Source organism: Plasmodium relictum, assembly GCF_900005765.1.
Source record: "Plasmodium relictum strain SGS1 genome assembly, chromosome: 5".
Lineage (NCBI taxonomy): Eukaryota > Apicomplexa > Aconoidasida > Haemosporida > Plasmodiidae > Plasmodium > Plasmodium relictum.
The window spans coordinates 65676-88082 of record NC_041683.1 but is presented as its reverse complement, the minus strand read 5'-3'; the positions used below and the strand labels follow the sequence as shown (position 1 = coordinate 88082).

The following is a 22407-nucleotide window of genomic DNA, read 5'->3' as shown; positions in this document are numbered from 1 at the left end:
GTGTATAATATTATATAGCAAATAATAACATACCTTAGTGATGCTGTTGCTTTATATTTTTTTTAATATTTTTTTTTGAAAAAAAAAAAAAAAACAACAAAAGTTTAAAAGATTATTGTATTTGAATTAAAACATCACTTTTTTTTTTTTTTTTATGTTTAAATTCAAATTTTTTTTTTTTAAATTTTAAGGAGTAATGTATTAAAATTATAACATATATATATATTTATGCTTCATTATTAAATCATGTATAACTATCTATTAATTAAATGAGATATTATAAAATTTTCTTTTGTTTTAAATAAGAACTATTTCTCTATCTTTTTTTTTTCTTTTTTTCCTTTTCCCTCTTTTCTTTTTATTCTTCAATTTTGTGAAAATACAAGAATGGATTTAATAAAAATATATAAAAAAAATGAAATAATTAAAGACTATGTAAATATTTATTTTGATGATGAAAAATCAAAATACAATTTAAAAAAAAAAATTAGTTATAAAATTCTTCATATTATAGGAAATGGGGTATATGGTGTAGTATATAAGGCTGACTGTTTAGATAATTGTAGTATAGTAGCCTTAAAACAAACATATCAAAAAAATGCAAGAATTTTTAAGGAAATTGAAATTATGAAAAAATTAAAACACCCAAATATTGTAAAATTAAAACACGCTTTTTATACGAATACTTCTAATGGGGTATATGTGCATATGGTAATGGAATATGGAAATATTGATTTAGCCACTTCATTATATTATATTACTTTAAAAGATTCTAATGAAATTATTAACAGTACATATAATACTACTAAGAATAATAATATTAGCAACAATTCTACTACTACTAATAATATTAATAATAACACTAATAATAACATTAATGATAATAATAATAATAACACTAATAATAACATTAATGATAATAATAATAATAACACTAATAATAACATTAATGATAATAATAATAATAATAATAATAGTAAGGTTAACCATAGTATCAATAATTCACATAAAAATGAAGATGATGAATTATATTCTATTAAAAATGAAAAATGTGATTTTAATTATGATGATACGAAAATAGAATTGAGAAATTCAAAAAATAGGAACGTCAACAATTTTAATAATATAAATGAAATAAATAACCAAAATAAAGAGAAAATTATTAATGTATATGATGATAATGATAATAATAGAATTAGTAATAATACTAATGTTAATGATTGTAATAATTTAATAAATAATTTTCATGTAAATGTTTTAAATGAAAGTATAAATAATATATGCCCATCTCATAATTTAAGTGAATATATTAAAAAAAATTTTCTTAATCAAAATCAAATAAAAATATATTTATATCAATTAATTAGAGCAACGTTATATTTGCATAGTCTTCGCATTACACATAGAGATATTAAACCTCAGAATATTCTTATTTTTCTAAATAATGCAAATAATAACATTTCCAATAAAAGTTGTGATAATGAAAAATGTGTGATTTGTCTTCAAAATTCTTTTGAACATAAAATTATTATGAATAATAAAAATAAAGAGAAAAATTCACAAAATAACAAAAAAAAAATTAATGAAAATGTTATTACTGATATAAACATAAATAATGATTTACATGAAAATTTAAAAAAAGTAGGAAAAGTTGTAAATGATAACGAAAATCAGATAGGAAGAAGAGGAAAAATAGAAAATGTTAATAAAAAAAAAAATAAAAATTCCGATTTAAAAAATTTTTATTTAGAAGATAATGGCAAATCAGCAAAAAGCGATTACACATATTCAAATGAAGAAAGTATTAAAAATAAATCAAGAGTTGATGATCTAGAAAAAACTAGTATAAAATTAAAAAAAATAAAGTTACATGTAGGAATCCAAAGGAATGACAAAAAAAATGATGATTCTATTTTTTATGTAAATAATAAAAAAGAAAATGTAAAAAAAAAAATATCTTTAGAAAAAAGTAAAGGTATTTCTTTTTTTAATGATAAAGGAAATACTACTACTAATAATAATAATATAAAAGAGAAGCATTATCGTAGCAGTAATAGCAGATTCATACAATTGAAAAATAAAATAAATAGTAGTACTATAGAAAGAAAAATAAATAATTTTAATAATAGTTTTGGAAGGATAAGAAAATCAAGGAGTTTGACCAATTTAAGTGAAGAAAAATCAAGTGTGTTGGCAAATATAAATGATAAATATATATACACAACAAAAAAAGATTTTAAAAAATGTTTTAAACGAAATAAAACAGACATAACTGTGTCACGAGTGAATAATAATTCAAATTTTGGGAAAACTGGAAATAATTTTAATGATATAAATAATAATTTCATGAATAATGAAAATAATAATGAAATAAAAAAAAAAAAAAAAATTATAAATCAAAATTTAAATATATATGATATAGATTTATGTGAGCAAAATGACAAAGATAAAACATACATGAGTAGTATTATGTATAAATACATAAAATTGTGCGATTTTAATTCTTCTATTAAATTAAAAGAAAATTATAAATATTTTAGTTACGTATGTTCAAGATATTATAGAGCACCTGAATTATTATTTGGATCAAATTACTATAGTCAGGAAATAGATACTTGGTCAATTGGTATGCTTATAAAAGAATTGATTTATTTTATTATGTATTTTCTTTAACAATTTATGTATATTTTTTTTCTTTTTTTTTTTATAATGTAAATAATAAAAAATGTTCTTGATACTTTAAACTTTTAGCAATGTTAGTGTATTTTTGATAATAATTATTGTTCTCTTTTTTGTGTAAAACTTTTACTTATTACATTTATTTGGTAATTAATTTTTGTTATTTTTTTTTTTTTTTTTCATAAGGATGTGTTATGGGAGAATTGATACTAGGAAAACCGTTATTCTTGGGAGATTGCGCATCAGATCAATTAGTGGAGATAATAAAAATATTAGGAACACCTAATGATGAAGATTTTTTATCATTTAGAAGTGTTTATAAAAATGTAAAATTCCCAGATATAAAACCAATAACTTTAAAGAAATTAATAAATCATAACTGTTCTAAAGACAGTATTGATTTATTAAGTAAATTACTTCAGTTTAATCCTAAGAAGAGGATCAAATTATGTAACGCATTATTGCATAATTATTTTGATGATATTAGAAATTTAAAAGTTTTTAAGGTTTTTAATAAGCAAATTAGTTCAGATAATAATTTCTCTTTACCGTATAATACTAACTGCTTTAATTTTACAAAAGAAGAATTGTTACATTTTACTGTAGAAGAGAGAAAAATATTAATACCTTTAGAGGTGCGAAGAAAAAAAATAGATGAAGTTAAGCAGTATATAAATATGTCTTTGGAAAATTTTGATAAACTATACCCAAATAAAATTCATTTAACATGTTAAAATTTTAACATACATATATTTTTTTACATATTCAAAAAAATTTGGTTTTAATTTTAATATTTTACAATTATCTCTTTAATAGATTTTATTTAAATTTCATTTTCATCATTTTATTTTTTCATCAAAATACGTATGATGATGCTTATCTTTTTATATTCAAGGTACTTTCCTTTTTAAAATTATATCTTATATTGTTTATTTTATTTCTATTTAAATTTTTTATAGATTTTTTTTTTTTTTTTTTTTGTGTATGTTGTAAGAAAAAGAAAAAAAAAGGTTGTATGAATAATTTTTATTCTTTTTTTTCTTTTTTTTTTTTTTTATGTATATATAATTTTATAGTTTTTTAAAAAATATATTTTATGAAATTTTTAAAAATCAACAAATACATACTAGTTTTTTATAAATAGCGATAGTATAAGTTATTATAAAAACATTTTAATGTTATATATTATTTTTTATATATATTTATTTACGAGGTATTATTTTTTTTTTTCTTCATTCTGTTGTATATCAGTGTGTATTTTCTATTTTCTATTTTCTTTTTTCTTTTTTTTTTTTTTGTAAATAATATTTGAAAATATTTCATTTAATTTTTGTATTGTTTATCTTTATATTTTTTTTAACGTGCAAATTGTTTTATTTGAAAAATTTCTTCAAAGAATATATATAGCATCTTAATATTTTTTAAAATTCGTTTGTTTGGTAGCTTGTGTTCTTAAATTCTTTTTTTTAAATATAGATATAATACATATGCTATATAATTATCATTTTCTATTAACAAAAAATAAATAAGAATAAAATAGAAATAATTATAAAAGAATAATACACATAATTTATATAAATAAAAGGAAAACTTTGCAGTAGAAATATTAATAGAAAAGGGGGAAAAAAAAAAAAACATATATTAAGATTCTATAGTGCTATGGCTATTCCTTTTCTTTTTAATCTAATGCTTAATTTTTTTTTTTTTTTTTTCTATATTTATAATTTTATTATAACTTTTTTTTCAGTTCACTTTTTATGATTTCCATTTTTATTCCCATTTCCATTTTTATTTTTTTTTTTTTTTTTTAGTCCTTTTTTTATTATTTCTTTTACTTTTTAACATTTTTTTATATTTTCATTTATTTATTTTTTTTTCTTTACATATTACATTATATCTTCTTTATTTTTCTTAAATTTTTTTTTTTGTTTGCCTCATTTTTTAAAATTCTTTGTGGATTTTTTTTTTTTATAAAAGTATTGGAATAAGGAAAAAATGATTGATTTAAAAATGATTAACTGAAAAAAAATGATACCTTATATTGATAAAATTTTTGCTTTTTTTAGTATCTTTTTTGTAACTTTATTTGGTAGTATTATTCCATTATGTGTTAAATCTTATTCTGAATGTAAAATTTTTAATTTAGGTATAGTAAAAAGAACATTATTTTAACATATAAAAGATTGTTAATATTAAAAAAAAAAAATTCGTACTTTTTGTTTTTAAAAGAAATAATAATCATAAGAACTATAATAAATTACTAATTTTCTTTTTTTTTCTTTTCATATTTTTTATGATATTTTTATTATTCGATTAATATTTATATATACATATTTTTTTTTTAGTTCTAGGATATAGTGGTGGTATTCTGTTAAGTGGGGGTTTAGTTCACTTATTGCCTGAAGCAAGAAAAGATTTAAATAAAATTAAAAAACAACAAAATTTACATTTTAATTATCCAATATGTGAAATGTTTGCTGTTTTGGGTATTTTTTTAATTATTATTGTTGAGCAGATAAGTGATTATTTAATACAGAAAAGAAAATATGAGCGTACTGAAAAGCCCAATGATGATAATTGTTGTAATGAATGCTACAATATATTTTTTTATGCAAATAAATTTGATTACATAAATATTTTAAATATAATAAAAAATAACAAAATTGAAGATAATAAAATGTATTTTATTAATTTAAAGAATATTAATTCCGTTGAAAGTGATAAACATATAATTGAAAAAATATGCACAAAAAAATCTTTAAAATTAGGAAAAATGAATATGAAATACACAGGAAAAAAAAATGTGTGTAGGAAAATTAAAGTACAAGATTCTTTTGAAACAAATTCGAAATATAAAAGCATTTCAATGAAGCATAATAAAAAAATGCTGATATCCAAATTAAATGAAAAAAAAAAACAGAATAGTGAAAGACAACCAGATATAATAAACGATTTACACAATCATTATGAAGATGATTTAGAAGATGGCAATATATACTTCATACAAGCATTTAATGATGGTATAATAGAAGATTATGAATCAGATGATACAATACAATATAATTTTAATAAAGCTCCTATTATTTTATTATTAGCATTTTCTTTTCATTCAATTATAGAAGGAATAACATTAGGTAGTGTAAAAAATTCATATGTTACTAACTTTTCTATAATATCACATAAAGCTTTTGCATCATTTTCTATTGGCATAAATTTAATTAATATGCAAATAAAAAAAAAAAAATATATTCTGTTTATGCTTCTTTTTTCATTGATGACTCCTTTAGGAATATTATTAGGTTTAGTAACTAATATTTTTGCTTCTACTTCTTCTACCGTTATTCAATTCTTACCATCTATTTTAGCATCTATTGGTTCTGGTACTTTTGTTTATATTTCTTTATTTGAAATAATTGGGCCTTTATTATATACATATAAAATACATAATCATTGTATGCACACACAAAAAAATTTTGCTTATTTTAAAATTCAATATAAAATTCAAATAATTTTATTAATTATAATTGGTGCTCTATCTATGTTTATTTTAACATGGTATTTTTAAATTTTCTTTTTTTTTTTTTAATTATTAGAAAAATTAAAAAAAAATTTCTTCTTTTTGTTTAAGTATTATAAATTGTTTATTTATATTTTTATTTATCGCACAAATATTGTATGTTTTAATTTACAACAATAATATATTTTTTAAAGTATTCACAACACTGTGCTATTATTTATTTTTAATTAAATAAATAGCATTTTAACCATTATTTTGTTTTATTAAATGTATCCTTTATTTTATTTTATTCTTTTTTTTTTTTTTTAATAATAGAATATAAACATATTTTTTTTAAATGTTTCGTTTATTTTTATTTTTTATTTTTTATTTATTTTTTTTTTTTTTTTGAATATATTAAATAAATGTATTCAATTTAATCAATTAAAAATAATTTAATGTGAAGAGAATAATACATTAATTTGTGACATATATTAAAAGAAAATTCCATAAATTTTATGAAGAGATAAAAATTCAATGAAAATAATATTAATTACAAAGATAAATTTTAACTCAATAATATTAAATCAATTTTAAATAAAAACAAAATAATTTTATTTAATATATAAATTTTTCTTTATAAAAAAAAAAACATATATGTATATGAGTGATTTTTTAAATAAAAAAAAAAAAAAAAAAAGTTACGCATATATATATAATGGCATATAAATAAAATTTTAAAATTATAAAAAGAATCTATTAAATTATTAAATATTGAAAAACTGTATTAGTCTAATTAAAAATGGAAAAGAATGATAACAAATTTGTAGGAGGTAAGTTAAAGTTGAAAATAAAGAAAAAAAAGATTAATAAAAAAAAAAAGACATTGGAAGAAGAAAAGAAAAACATAAATAATGAAAATGAAAATATTAAAAAGACAAATATAAATAACGAAACGGATATAATTAATGGCACTGGAAGAATAGTAACAATAAAGAATACAATTCAAGGTTTTGAAACTAGATTTATTGAAGAAGTAAAAATTGGTTATGAAATAATTTTAAAACATCCAACAAGTTTACAAGAAGAAAAAAGAGTTGTAACATCTATTTTAAGTAATAAAACTTTACTTATAAATGAAGAATTTTCAAGTGATATAAGTACGACGTGCACCTATTATATAAATAAAATAGAAAAAGAAGAGGAAAATAAAAAAAATGATAATCTAAATTTACAATATGCAAAAATAATAGAACAGAAACCAAAGCATGATGTTATAAAAATAAGGAAAAAGGTTGGATTATGGTCTTATAAAATTGTAGATAAAAAAATAAAGGGAAACTTAACAAATGAACAAAAATTAGATGAAAGAGTAAAAAGTGGAAGAGATAAGTTTTGCTGGTAAATTCAGATACATATAAAATATATGTATACATATATTAAATTATTATTTATACATATATATCTTTTCTTTTTTTTATGTCATATATATCTTTGTATATTTTTTATTTCTTGTCTATTTTTATTAATAGGCTTCTTAAATTTTTTAATGTTAAAAAAATAGTAAAAATTTAATATGTATATAAACAGAAAATTTTTTTTTTAGTTTAAAACTTAAATCATAAGAAAAAAAAAGACGATATTATTTAATGATACATAAAAAAAAAAAAATTGTTTTTCAAAAAAGTAATAAATTTTATATATGCTTTGAAGTATACACATATATTAATAAAATAATGTAAATATCAAACAAACGATAAAGATTAATCTTATAGAAAAATATTTTCTTTAAATTTATAAAAAATAATAAAAAAAAAAAAATTTTTTTTTAAATCAATTATACTTAATATTGGACAAATATTAATATATATAAATGGAATGACTAACACTAGTTTTTTTTTAATTGAAATTTTTGTGATACATATTTTAGTAACCAATCTGCTTCAATTTTTGTAACAATGCGAGCATACAATCTTTTTGTTTGAACTACATCGGAGTAAAAAATAAAAGAAGGTTTGATAAAAGAATTAAAAAGAGTAGATGATGGATGTATACGTATTTTAGTTTTATTCACTAAATTTATGTAAACATTTGTGTTTGATGTTAGTCTAGCTATATTGAAAAAACATGATTTGCATAAGCATATTAAAACCTTTTCCCATTTATGCATATGCAATTTTTTTGAAATATTTACTTTCATTTTATTTTTTATAATTTCTAATAATTGAATTTTAATTTTTTCGACTTGTAGTAATACTTCATTGTTTAAGGCATATATATTGCAAAAGTGTTTCCTTTCATTAGTAGATGCTTCATTCCATAAATAAAAAATATGTAATAAAGTTAAATGATCACCATCTGGATGAATAAGTTTTCTTCTTGCAACGTTAACTAATTTACTTTTATCATTTGCTTTTAATTCTTCTCTATTTTCTTCATCTGCATCTTCATCTTCATCTTCACTTTTAATTTTCATTTTTTTATCTTGCTTTTTTTCTTTTAACGCATCCTTATTGTTTTGTTTTCTTTCTTTAAATTCATTATTATTTTTTGATAGCTCTTCATTGATAATAATTAAATCATCATAAAAATTATAATTTAAAAAAATACTGTCGCAATTTAATAAGGCTATAATGGTTGCAATCTCATCTATGCAATTAAATTCAATAGAACACAACAATATATTTGCATATATAGGATTTAATGGGAATAAACACAATTTTTTTCCTAAATCAGTTAAATTATTATTTATATCAATTGCATTTATTTTATATAGCATTTTGGCTGAATGAACAAAAAATTCTTTTTTAGGATTTTCAGGAAATTCAAATTCTAATGGATTTTTTATATTCATTGCCTAAATATAAAAAGAAAATATATATATATATATATATATATATATATCATACAAAATACAACTAAAAAAAATTGTTTTCTTTTAACTTTTAATTCCAAGTAAATTTGTGTAAGGTCAGAACGAAAAATTTCAGGAATTAAAAAGGGATGCATATTTTCATATTCTTCTTTTGTATATATCCTAAAAACTTTTCCAGGGCCTTCTCTTCCTGCTCTTCCACTTCTTTGTATAGCTGAGTCTTTGGATATTTGAGTAACCTTTAAAACATTGCTTCCTCTTTTAGAATCAAAAAATTTTATTTTTACTTTACCGCTGTCTATTACATATTTTATATTTGGAATTGTAACAGATGTTTCTGCAATATTTGTACTCAAAATAACCTTAAATAATCATAAAAATATATAAAGAAGTAAGATTAATATTTTTTTAAAATAATTTATAAATAGCATATAATTTCATTTAAAAAATATATTTATATACAGAAAAAAATTTTAAATAACATTCATCAAATTACAGTTCTGGAATTTTATTTTTATTTTCATTTCTTTCTTATTATTAATTTTTATTTTTTTTACTTTTCTTGTATTAGGTGGAACAGGTTCAAATATTATCCTCTGCTTTTTATTAGGAAGTGATGAATACAACTGCAAAATTTTCATAGTATATATTTTATCTGGTATAATTTCAGTTGTACCAAAATGAAAACAAATGTCATTAATAATTTGATTATCTGCATTTAATACTCTATTCATTTTATTTAAGAATTGATTATCTTGATTTTGATTTTCGTTGCTAATCAATTTGCTTAATAAAGTTCCCTTGTATATTATTTTTAATTTTTCTTTTAACATGATATTTACCATTTCTATTTCTTCTTGCCCTGGAAGAAAAACCAAAATATCTCCTAAGCTATCTTTTTTTTTTTTTTTCTCTCTAATAAAATCCTGCTTATCTATAACACTATCATCTTGCTCATTTTCTTTTTCTTTCTCATTTTGTTGAATACTGTATTTTTCATCATTGTCATTTTCAAATGTAGAATAGTATATATTTCCTTCACTTTTTATATGAGAATTACCAAAATGGATTTGCAAAATAGTGCATACAATAGAAAGGAGATAATCTTCTATTGTTTTCTTCGGATAAAAAATTGTAATTTTATGAAGTTTATGAGGAATAGAAATGATAGGAGGATTATTAAAAAAATGATTAAATATATTGATATCAAAAGTAGCAGACATAAGAATAATTTTTAAATTTTTTCTTTTCTCTAACAAAATTTTGGTATAACCTAATAAAACATCAGTTCTAATAGATCTCTCATGTATTTCATCCAGAATTAAAAATTTATATTTCTTTAGTAAGGGATTATTCATAATTTCTCTAATTAATATTCCATCAGTAACAAACTTAATTCTAGTCTCTTTTGAGCATACGTTTTTGAATCTTATAGTATAACCAACATAACTACCAACTTCACCTCTATTCATTTCTTTTGCTACTCTTTCAGCAACAGTTATCGTTGCCACTTTTCTTGGAAGAGATATTAGCATTTTCTTTTTTTTTTTTTTATTATCATTTTTTTTTTTATTAAGTTCGTTTTTTTTATTATTAAAATATATGTCATTTATTATTTGAGGTACTTGAGTGGTTTTTCCACATCCTGTTTCTCCTTTTATTATTACTAAATTATTTTCTTTTAACAATCTTTTAATTTCATCTTTATATTTCAAAATAGGTAATTCATTCATTTTTTTAAATAAAAAGAAAAAAAAATTTATATATATATATATAGCAAAGAAATATCCATATTCAAATATATCATTTAAATTTTTTTCACAAAATATTATGATATTTTACTGAAAGAATTTCAATTTTTATCAAAGAAAATTAATACAACAGCAAGAAAAATTCCATACTTCATAAAATATAAAAATAAAGTCAAATAAAATTAAAATTTAAAAAAAACAGAATTGAATTAAGGAAAATTTTTAAATGATTAAAAAAAAAATATATATATATTTAAATGTAGTTAAAGGAATTTAAATATTATTTATATAATTGTATAGAAAAAAAAAAAGAAATCTTAATTAAGATATGAATATGGAAATATTTATTGAAATATGTAAGTTGTGCATTAAACTTTTTTTTTTTTTTCCTTTTGTTATATAAAGAACAATTAAGAACCTAATAATCTTCTTTAACTGTTAAAAAAAAATGTTATAGATGTTCATTTCATTTGGCATTTCTTATATGTTCTGTATTCTTCACCTAAATTCGAGAATATAAAATAAATATTTTACTTTTTTAATTAATAAATTAATAGTTATTATATTATGTTTATATAAAATAATAAATAATAACTATTAAGTTTCAACATATAAATACATTTAAAATTGAATAAAAGGAATGTGAAAATATCTATCTATATATATATATATATATACTTTTTTTATTTGTTGTATGAAACTAAGTTTAAGAGATAAGAACTATAATATTTTTTTTTTTTTTTTAATGAAATATTATATGCTAAACAATTTCCTTCCTTTAACACGTGTATATTCCTTAATTTTTTATACTGTTTTACTTATTTGGTTATAGTAAAAATAAATTAAAAATGCCAATAAAATAGAATTTCAACAAAGTGAAAATTAATCATTTAAGTTAGATTTTTTTTCTATTTTTCTTAAAATTTTATGAAATAAAAAAAAAAAAAAAAAAAATTTCTTATCATTAAAGGATTTACTTAAATTTTTTAATTAAAAGGGAAGAAATTTAAATTTTATGTATATTTGTGTTTAACAAAAGGATTGATATATTGAGTCTAATTCATTTTAATTCTCTTTTTAAATATTTCTATTGGAGAAAAAAAAAATACAATAAAATTGTATTAATATAATTTTAAAATAAATATATTTTAAATAATTCATAAGTAAATAGAATATGTAGAATTACTAATTATTTTTTTTAATTAAATGTAAATATATTTCATTACATAAAATTAGATTATTTTCACAAATTTGCTGTTCTATTTTTCTATAAATATTTATAATTAAGATAAATACTTTTAAAAATATTATTAGGGAGAAAAAATAATATATTTATAAATAATATTAAAAATTAAAAATTAAAAAAAAAATAAAATAATTACACATTAAATATAAAATAATAATTATAATATATAAAGAGAAAGTTATAATAAAAAAAAGTAAAAATTGAAGTATGAGATGTGTGCATGATTTACTAAACTTTTATTTTTATCCGTTGTGTGTAGAAAAGGAAAAAAAAAAAGTGAGAATTCACGTAACACCTTTGTTTTAGAATTTGTCCTTTTTTTTTTTTTTTCATTATTTTCTATTAAATAGTAAAAAATTTAGAGAAAATTCGGAAGTAAAATTAATACTACGAACTTATATGTATATATATATATATAAATTATTTTTTATATAAAAAAAATGTATTTATTATATATTATAAACTTCAGTTACAATTAATACAAATATTTTTTAATAATCTTAAGGTATAAATTTTGTCAATTTTTATTTTGTTTTTTTTTCTTCTATTCATGCATGTTTAAGTATGTATAATCATTTCCAATAGGTTAAAAAAAAAAAAATTCAAACATAAAAAAATTCTATTTTATATATAAAAAAATAAAAAAATTAAAAAAAAAATTGAAGTTTCAATATTTTAATTATTTTTTATGCAAAGATATTGAATAACGAAAGATAAAAAAAAATGTGTAAATATGTATTTAATCATTTTTGATTGCATGATTATGAAAGGTTTTTAGCGCTAATCTTGTATGTATAATATATGCATAAGAAATATTTTTAATTTCACCATATATATTTATATTTTTTTGAATGATAAAAAATTAAAAGAGAAAATGATAATAAACAATTATGCATTAACATAAATGTTAGTAAGAAACCTACGTGATATTTTTATAACTACACTATTATTACACTTTTTGTTTTTTAAAATTATTATATAATTTTTTGTTAAATGCATTATTAAAAATTACTGGATATTCATATTTTACCTAATTAAAAAAAAAAAAGAAAAAAAAAATATATTTTTAATATGTTTTTTTGTCTTTGAAATAATTTCTTTGTACATTTTTTTTAACTATCTTAATTTCATATTCTAAGTTTTGTGTATTTTATTATTTTATGAATACGTATGAAACAAAAAAATAAATATTATAAAATCCAAATCTTATTCGTAAAAAAATAAAATTTTAAAAATGAGGCAAACTAGAAGCATGAATAAAATGAAGAAAACAAATACTAAAAGTGTAAATAATGTAATAAGAAATAAAAAAAAAGTAAAAAAAAAAAAAAAAAGAATACATTAGAAAATTATGATATTAAAAATTTAATTGTTTATATATTTTTATAATTAATTATATATATGTATCAAATAAAAATTAAAATTACAATTATTTTTTGAAATTATAAAAAAAATATTAGAATATTTCTTAGCATAATATAGTTTAAATAGGACAATGATTTGTTCACAATAATGTATTTTTAAATGTGTTCTATGTTTCATATGAATTATTCTTTTTATATATTATAGGATTCGTACATTAATATATATATTTTTACAATGTTTAAAATGATTGTATTTATATATATATATATATATATATAAATTATATTTTTTTCTTTAATTTTATTAATTTTATATATATTTTAAAATATTTAAATTATTATTATTCTATTAATGTCATTGAATATTTTAATGTATCTTTTTATAATTTAACTTTTGTTTGTATCATATGCTTTAGTTTAACTTTTTAACTTATTGAGTATGCGTTTTTTCATTAATTAATAATACTTTTTTAATTTACAATGGTTGTATACTTGTATCTATTTAAAAGCATGTCACTTAAAATTTTAATGCACTCATGAAATACACAAATATTATATGTATTTTTTATATTATTATACTTAAAATTAAATATGTATATATATATATATATTTGAGCATTCCATATATATAATATGATTATTTTTTAACCTTACATTAACAAAAAAAATCATTTTAAATTTTCATAGGAAATTGAACAACCAATTAAAAAAAATAAAATTGCAAAAAGAAAAGTTAGAAGAAAAAGAGTAAGAACAGTTAATAAAAGTTCTACAAAAAAGGTGCTCAAAAAAAATGATGTTTATCAAAATAAGGAAAATTCTGATGTAGCACCAACAAAAAAAGAAATAAATAAAACAGAAAATAATTCAAATGAACAGAAAGGATATTTTACTTGGTTATGGAAATATATGCCCAAATTACATACATAATTTTGTTTTTATTTTTTTTATATATATAGGATAATGTATGATATATATATATTTACGTATCTTTTTTTTTTTTTCAAATGGAATACATATTATAATACAAAATTGAATATTTACTATTTTTTTTATTAATTTTTCTTTTTTTTTTTCTTTTTCATTTTTAAACGAATTTTTTTTTAAATGCTGCTTTTTTAGTGCTGTAAAAATAGAAAAAGAAAAAAAAATTTTAAACTAAAAAAACTTTCATTTATATATATATATATAAATTTTTTAAAATATGAATATATAGGATGATATGTGTGATAATTTTATTTTTTGATAAATTTTGAAGTTTTTAATAACAAAAATATTTTTTCTTTCACATAAATTTTAAAGCAAATATTATTACAAAATAATAAAAGCAAAATATAGGTTAAATTAAATAATATTTCAGTTATGTTATTATACATAAACATATATATATATATATATAAAAGGATTTAAAAAAAAATAAAAAATAAATAATATTAATATATTTAAAAAAAAAAAATATATATATTATATATATTTATAATTAATTTAAGATAGTTTTAATTATACAAAATATAAATGTATAATTTAATTTTAATTTTTTTTTTTTTTTTTCTTATTAATACAAACAAAATTAAATTTAAAAGAAAAAAAAAAACAAAAAAATATTATCCAAACAAAAAATGTGTTATCATTAAAATATTTCTATCATGTATAATAGAATGTAAAAAATATTATATACATATATTTCTTTTTTATTTATATATATTAAAATCTTGAAATTATACTAAAATATTAAAATATATCGAATTTTATGAAAGTTGCAATGTTACCTTTTAAAAATAAGAACAAATGGTAGTAATAAAAGAATAATTACTAATTTAATATAATATTTTATCTGAAAAAAATCAAAACAATTTCCACAAATTCTCAAATTCCAAGCAAATGGCTGAACAACATGTAGCAGCACTTAAACTAAATTCAGATATATTAATATTTTCTTCTACTATTTCCAAATTCATAGTAGGATTTGCATATGCTACAGCTCCTATAAAAAATGTTATAGGGACATTTTCATTTTCAAATTTTTTTACATAATCAGCTAAATTAACTTTTTTTCCTTTCATTGATAACCCTATTTTTTTACCATTAACTGGTAAAATGCTACTGTAATCATTTTTTATAATTTTTAATAAATAAATATTTTTTTCATTTGCCTTTATTTTATATTTTCTTAAAAATGTTACCATTAATGACTCAAATTGATCATATGTTTTGGGTATTCTTAAATGAGGTGATACATAAAATAATTGGTTGTCATGTGTTTTTACATAAATCTGTAACATACCATATTTATTTAAAGGACTTTCTAATAAATGAATTAAACATTGATGTAAAATATCAGGCCTACAATCGTTTATATTTTTTTCATTTCTTTCTTTTAATATATGTTTATGTTTAATGTTATTAGTTAATTCATATATATATCTTTTTGTTTCAATCAATTGCAAATATGCACCTTCTAATATTATTATCACCTTTTTTCCTTTATTTTCTTCTGAAATATTTGTCACATTTTGTTTATTATTCATTTTTTTTTAACTATATCAAAATCATAAAGCCATATTAAAAATAATTATATATATATTTATATAGATACATGTATATAAAATAACTCTTAAAATGAAAAATAATTAATAAATGAAATAAAATAAAATATGAATAATAAATATAAAATTAAATATAGATTGTAAAAATTTTAAAATATAAAATCCTGAAAATAAAGAAAAATACAATAACTATATATTTAAAAAACTATAAATATTTATATAAACATATTTTATTAAAATGTAACAAAATTTTGTGAATTTTTTTCTTAAAAATAAAATATAAAATTTATAAAAAAAAAAAAATTTTAATTTTACCCTAAAATATATATAATCGAATTTAAAAAAAAATAAATATATATATACATTAAAAATAAAGCAGTCAAATTTTTCTTTTATGCTTTATGCCTTATAATATTGTAACATATATTTAGCATGAATAATCTTTTTGTTTTTATAAAAAAAAAAATTTAAGTTATATATATACTGCTTTATATTATTTTATTATTTTTTTTTTTTTTTTACAGGATAAATAAAATATATATATTTTTAAAAGCTTATGTTTACAATTTTATATAAATAAATATGTATAAATGATGTATTAAAATGGCTCTAATTTTTATTGATATATACAAATGATTTTATTTATTATAGAATTTTTTTTCATTTGATTTACACTTTTAATTAGTTAAAAACTAATGAAATTAAAAAAAAAAAAAAAATGACTACTACAAACAATACAAGGATATACAATTTGAAAGCTTTTCGAGAATTACGAATTGTTACATTAGAAAAAGCCACTAAATTTGATGAAAAAGAAGAATGTATAAAAATTAGAATTTTATCTAATACCAATTTGAATAAAAATGAAAAGAATACTTGTACAGCAGAAATATTTGGTAGAGAACTAATATTAGATAAAGATTACTATTTTGGATTTAATGAAAAATTTTCAATTTATACTTATACTGGATGTATTATTCAAATAAAAGGAAAAACATTACAAGAATATGAAAGTAAAAATACTACAATGAAGGATTATTTATCTTTATCATATATTTTTGATGCTTATAGAAAGTTAGCGAAAAAAAAAAAAAAAGTTGGTCCTCGTATATTAATTACTGGAAACAATAATTCAGGAAAAAGCTCTGTTTCTTTGTTACTATGCAATTATGCATTAAAGTCAGGATTTAAACCAATTTTTATTGAAACTGATACAAAATGTAGTTGTGATAAAATAGAGTTAAATAATGGCCCTGGAATTATGAGCTGTTTTGTTTATGATAATATGAATATGAAATACTCACTTGATTTTTTTTTTGGTTATTTAGATATTAATGAAGATATAAATTTATATTACCATATTAATGAATGTTTAAGTAGTTGTATACATTTAATGTTGTTGAATAATTTAAATTTTCAGTCAACCAATTTTAAAAACAACACAGAACAAGAAATAATACATTCATCTGGATTTATTTTAAATGTTCCTTCAGAAGCAGATCACAAAATTATTGAAAATTTAATAGAAATTTATAATATTAATATTGTTGTTGTTATCGACAATTCTTTTCTTCATTATTCATTGAAAGAACATTACAACAAAATTGATGCAAATAATTCTGAAGGAGTAAATTGTGGTAGCATATTAAATAATAACAATAATAAGGGTACTGATTTTAATAATGATGATAACAATTTAAATAACCATGATAGTAATCATAATGATAATAGTAATAATAATAATAATAATGTTGCAGATAATAATAATGAAAAAATTAAAAATAGCAACAACTATAACAATGTAAATAATAATAATAATGATAACAATAAAAACAAAAATATTAATAATGATAAAATAAGAAATGTTGAAATTATAGGAATGCCTAAATTTGAAGGAGTAATCCCTTCTGATAATAATCGACTAAGGTATTGTAGAAATTTATGGTTTTATAATTATTTTTCAAAAGATATATATGTTAATGGTAATGTATATAAAAAGAGTCATATATTAAATTTTAAATATAGTTCAACTAATTTTGTAAAACTAGATACCAACTCAGCCGTTCCCTTATCTGCTTTACCAGCAGATTGTAAAAATAAGAAAATAGAAAATGTATCAGTTAGTTTATACAATAGCAATATTAAAAATTTAATAAATTGCATTTTAGGTGTTTCTTATTCTAAAGATTTTCTTTATGTTCATCTTATGAACATAGCTGCTTTTGTTCATGTGCAGAATATAAAAGAAATTGAAAGTGAAGAAAATGAAGAAAATAAAAATGATTATTTAATTGAAATTCTATGCCCAGTTTCCATAACATCAAATAATATTCCACCATATTTTATAGTCCCTGGAAACATTAAACAAATTAAATTTTAATTGAAAAATAAAAAAAGAAAAATTCAATAAAAATATAAATATTTAATCAAATAATATTTCATTATAAATTTATATAAAAAAAAATATACAAAATAAATAGAAATTATCTTCATTTCTTCTTTTTTATTAAATACTATGCTTTATAATTTTTTTTTTTTTTTTTGTTTTTATGTTAATACATTTTTAATAAGTTTTATTTTAATTAATTAATTTTTTAGCTTTAAGAAAAATGTAAATATCCATATATATATATTTTTTGAAAATTTGAAAGATGTTTAAATAAAAGAAAAACATCAAAAATAATTTTTTTTTTTCAGTATAACTATCTAAGATTAAGTAAATTTATTTAATATTAATGATATTTTTTAATAAGAATAATTCTCTGAGTTATTTTTACTTTACTATTACAATTGCGAATGTAATTAAATTAGAGAACTAATTTCTTTATATATTAATTAGACTACATACATACAAGTTATTTTTTATAAATGATATAGTATATATTTTAAAACAATATATTCAATTAAATATTTAAATTTCTTATTGCTTTCAGTTTTTAATATCACATATATAAAAATTATTTAGACAATATAGTTAAGTGATCTAAGAGGTGAATTTTTCTTTTTTTTCTTTTTTTATTTTATTTTTTGTTTACAAATATATATTTGATTATAATAATAAATAAAAAAAATGATTCATATAAAAAACAAAAATGTATAATAAAATATTCTATAAAAAAAATTTTAAATAAAAATACCAGCAATTAGATATAAGTAAATATAAAAAAAAAAAAAAGATGATACAATGTAAATTCAGTATATATTTCATTGGATATGGATTACTTTTTAAAAAAAAAAAAATAAATAAATCATTAATTAAAACTTATAAATAATTAAAATATATAGTTTTTTTGTTGATTTCAAAATATTATTTCTTAAAAATGAAAAGAATCTTTTTAAAACAATAAGAATAATTAAGTAAAAAAAAAAAAAAAATTTATATGCATAGAAAAAAAAAAAAAAAGTTTATATATGTATAGAAAAAAAAAAAAAAAAAGAGAACAAAAATTTTAAATAAAAAAAAAAACGTAAATAGAATAAATAAAAAATAAAAAAATATTTAAAAAATTTTTAAAAAAAAGTAATAAAATAAGAAATATATATAAAAAAAAAAAATAAATACACATTTACAATTTTTTTTTCATTTTTTAATATATAATTTAAAAATAAAGCAGTTTTTTCTGTAATAATATCTATAACACTTTTTATATTTGAAGTTACAATTATTTAAAAAGGAAGTATTTTTATATATATTTATATTCTTATATTTCTACAAAAAATATTTTATTTAAAAATTTATAATTTTTTTTAATATAAAAATTAAAAATGGTAGCTAAAAAAGATTCTAAAATTACTAAAAAACAAAAAAAAAAAACAGTCAAAAAAACGAAAATAGTGAAAGGAAAAAAGCAGAAAGTAACAAAAAATACAAAAGGAATAAAATATGTACTTGATTGTACAAAACCAGTAAAGGATACAATTCTTGACATAAATGGATTGGTAATAATTAAAACTAATTTTAAATATATATATATTTAAAAAGATGTTTAATATTTTTCTGAAGAAAAATTTTTTCGTTATTACATTACTTTTAATATACTGAAACAATTTTTTTTTTATATCATATCTTTTGTATTTTTAATTACAGGAACAATTCTTTAAAGATAAAATAAAAGTTGATAAGAAAACAAACAATTTAAAAAACAAAATAATAGTAACTTCAGATGACTGTAAAATATATATAACCGTACATATTCCATTTTCAAAAAGATACATAAAAGTAAGAAATTATAATGAGCCATTTTTGTTGAAAAAAAAAAAAAAATTCTCTATATTATTTGTATTTCATTTCTGAATATATATATATATATATACGTATATATTTTTATTTCATTTTTTAGTATTTGGCTAAAAAGTACTTAAAAATGCACCAAATCAGAGACTTTTTGAGAGTTATTGCAAAGGGAAAATTAGCTTATGAATTTAAATATTTTCAATTAAATAATTAAATTTGAAAATGAAAACAAAAAAAAAAAGCTGAATAAAAATGAATTTTTTTGAATTTAACTATTTCATAACATTTTTGAATTAATTAGTAGATTTTATGTATGACTGATATTTTTCTTTTTCTTTTTCCTTTTTTCTTTTTTTTTTTTCTATTATTTTTGTTTCAGCAAAAAAGATAATTTTTTTTCTAAATCAAGTTTAAGAACAGTTTTTATAATTTTATAATCAAAAACTGCATATAAACATGTATTGTAATTTAAAATATATGTTCTAAAAAAAAAAAAATTCATTTTTCAAATACTTTTTCTCTTTTTTTTGAAAAATTAATAGACAAAATTTAATATAATAAAATATACATATTATAATACAAATTTAAAAAATTATATTATTAAAATTTCTTAATTACAAAAATTTCACCTTAATATGAAAATGTTATTTTAAAAAAAAATTTCAAAATATACAATTCTCCTAATATAAAATATTTCTTTAAATAAAAGTGGAGAAAGTGTTGTGATCATAATAAAACTATTAAAAAAATTAAAAGAAAATTTTAAGAGAGGAATAAAGGTTTAATATAAAAAATTTAAAACGATTATAAGATTAAAAAGTGTTTTTTGTACATGTTAAATTTAAAGAAAATTTTATCATGCATATTTTTTTTTTTTTTTTTTTTTGTTAAAATATGTATAGTGTATTTTTAAATTTTGAATTTTTTTATAATTTTCTTTCTTAACATATTTAAAGATTTTTTTTTCAAGGATGCATATTTTTATACACGATATTGTGAACTTAAAAAATATATTTTAAATCAAAAAAATAAATATTACAAAATAAATAAAAAGAAAAATACAGAAAAAAAAGTAAAAAATATTTATTTTAAATATATTTAAAAAAAAAAAGTTAAAGTTAAAATTTCAGCATAAATAAAGTAAAAATAACAGAAATAATTAATTTTTTCTGTAACAATGGTTAGTAGATTTCTTCTCTTTATTTAAATATAATTGTGTACATTTTTATCAATTTATATTAACAAAAAATATATTATATATTTATTTATATAAACTTATATATATATATATATATATATATATATATATATATATATATATATATATATATAATTTTATAAATATATACTTTATATTTTTTAATGTGAAGGCAAAAACTAGTAGCTCTAATTCAGGAAACATTAGTGGTACATCTCTAATTGTTGGTGGCATGAGAACAAGTGCTAGGTAAAAATTATATCTCTAAATAATCATTTACTATATTTATTTAATAAAAAGATGTAAACATAAAAAAAGTATATATATATATAAAGTATTAAAAACATTTAAAAAATATGATAGATATTTCATATTATTTTCTAAAGAGTAAATTTATGTATAAAATTTTTTATACTATCAATTACAAATGAGTATATGTAAATTTTAAGTTTAAAATAATTAAATGACAAATACATATAGAATAACTTAAGAACAAACATTACAAAAAGAAATATATAAATATATAAATATATAATAAATATAAAAATAACATAAACATGATCATATAATACATATATTTGTATTACTACAGACGAAGACAAAATACAGGATCCTCTAATACCTCAAAACAAAGAAGAAATGTTAGTGGAAATACAAATAGCATTGTTAAATTTTATGGGGATGATTCACCTGGTTTTAAATTGTAACATATATATATATTTATATATATATATTAACTCACTTTTAATTTGTGCACAATTTTTTTTTTATTTCAGAACTCCTCAAACAGTATTAATCGCGACTTTAATATTTATGGCAACAGTAGTTATTTTACATATCATTAATAAAATTTAAGAGAGAATAAAAAAGAAAAAAAAAATTAAAATATTTTGTCTTTCATTTCATCTTATACAGAATATAAAAAAATTTTCCTTTGCGATTAATTCAAATTTAAGAAGAAATGAATTATTATTTTTTTTTAGTTAAGTTAAATATTAAAAAGTTATATATAGAGAGA

General features: G+C 17.4%; 8 protein-coding genes across 8 annotated transcripts; 6 read left to right on the top strand and 2 right to left on the bottom strand.

Moving 5' to 3' along the window:
* Positions 1-387: 387 nt before the first annotated feature.
* On the top strand, positions 388-3413 carry PK1 (protein kinase 1, putative; the record flags this gene model as incomplete). The annotated part of the gene is made up of 2 exons (XM_028675274.1): positions 388-2626; positions 2866-3413. 2 exons carry the CDS (start codon positions 388-390, stop codon positions 3411-3413), a joined length of 2787 nt encoding a protein of 928 aa, XP_028531879.1.
* A 1294-nt stretch (positions 3414-4707) lies between these two features.
* Positions 4708-6244, top strand: PRELSG_0502700 (zinc transporter ZIP domain-containing protein, putative; the record flags this gene model as incomplete). The annotated part of the gene is made up of 2 exons (XM_028675273.1): positions 4708-4825; positions 5025-6244. The coding sequence occupies 2 exons, from the start codon at positions 4708-4710 to the stop codon at positions 6242-6244; spliced, it is 1338 nt and encodes a 445-aa protein (XP_028531878.1).
* Positions 6245-6977: 733 nt separating this feature from the next.
* On the top strand, positions 6978-7580 carry PRELSG_0502600 (conserved Plasmodium protein, unknown function; the record flags this gene model as incomplete). The annotated part of the gene is made up of 1 exon (XM_028675272.1): positions 6978-7580. The coding sequence occupies one exon, from the start codon at positions 6978-6980 to the stop codon at positions 7578-7580; it is 603 nt and encodes a 200-aa protein (XP_028531877.1).
* A 483-nt stretch (positions 7581-8063) lies between these two features.
* PRELSG_0502500 (ATP-dependent RNA helicase prh1, putative) lies at positions 8064-10783 on the bottom strand (the record flags this gene model as incomplete). The annotated part of the gene is made up of 3 exons (XM_028675271.1): positions 8064-9032; positions 9119-9412; positions 9608-10783. 3 exons carry the CDS (start codon positions 10781-10783, stop codon positions 8064-8066), a joined length of 2439 nt encoding a protein of 812 aa, XP_028531876.1.
* A 4472-nt stretch (positions 10784-15255) lies between these two features.
* Positions 15256-15939, bottom strand: NEP1 (ribosomal RNA small subunit methyltransferase NEP1, putative; the record flags this gene model as incomplete). The annotated part of the gene is made up of 1 exon (XM_028675270.1): positions 15256-15939. One exon carries the CDS (start codon positions 15937-15939, stop codon positions 15256-15258), a length of 684 nt encoding a protein of 227 aa, XP_028531875.1.
* A 736-nt stretch (positions 15940-16675) lies between these two features.
* PRELSG_0502300 (clp1-related protein, putative) lies at positions 16676-18337 on the top strand (the record flags this gene model as incomplete). The annotated part of the gene is made up of 1 exon (XM_028675269.1): positions 16676-18337. One exon carries the CDS (start codon positions 16676-16678, stop codon positions 18335-18337), a length of 1662 nt encoding a protein of 553 aa, XP_028531874.1.
* A 1385-nt stretch (positions 18338-19722) lies between these two features.
* Positions 19723-20405, top strand: PRELSG_0502200 (60S ribosomal protein L22, putative; the record flags this gene model as incomplete). Its single annotated transcript, XM_028675267.1, has 3 exons — positions 19723-19896; positions 20045-20176; positions 20298-20405. 3 exons carry the CDS (start codon positions 19723-19725, stop codon positions 20403-20405), a joined length of 414 nt encoding a protein of 137 aa, XP_028531873.1.
* A 963-nt stretch (positions 20406-21368) lies between these two features.
* Sec61-beta (protein transport protein SEC61 subunit beta, putative) lies at positions 21369-22244 on the top strand (the record flags this gene model as incomplete). The annotated part of the gene is made up of 4 exons (XM_028675266.1): positions 21369-21371; positions 21562-21638; positions 21982-22092; positions 22166-22244. 4 exons carry the CDS (start codon positions 21369-21371, stop codon positions 22242-22244), a joined length of 270 nt encoding a protein of 89 aa, XP_028531872.1.
* Positions 22245-22407: the final 163 nt, after the last annotated feature.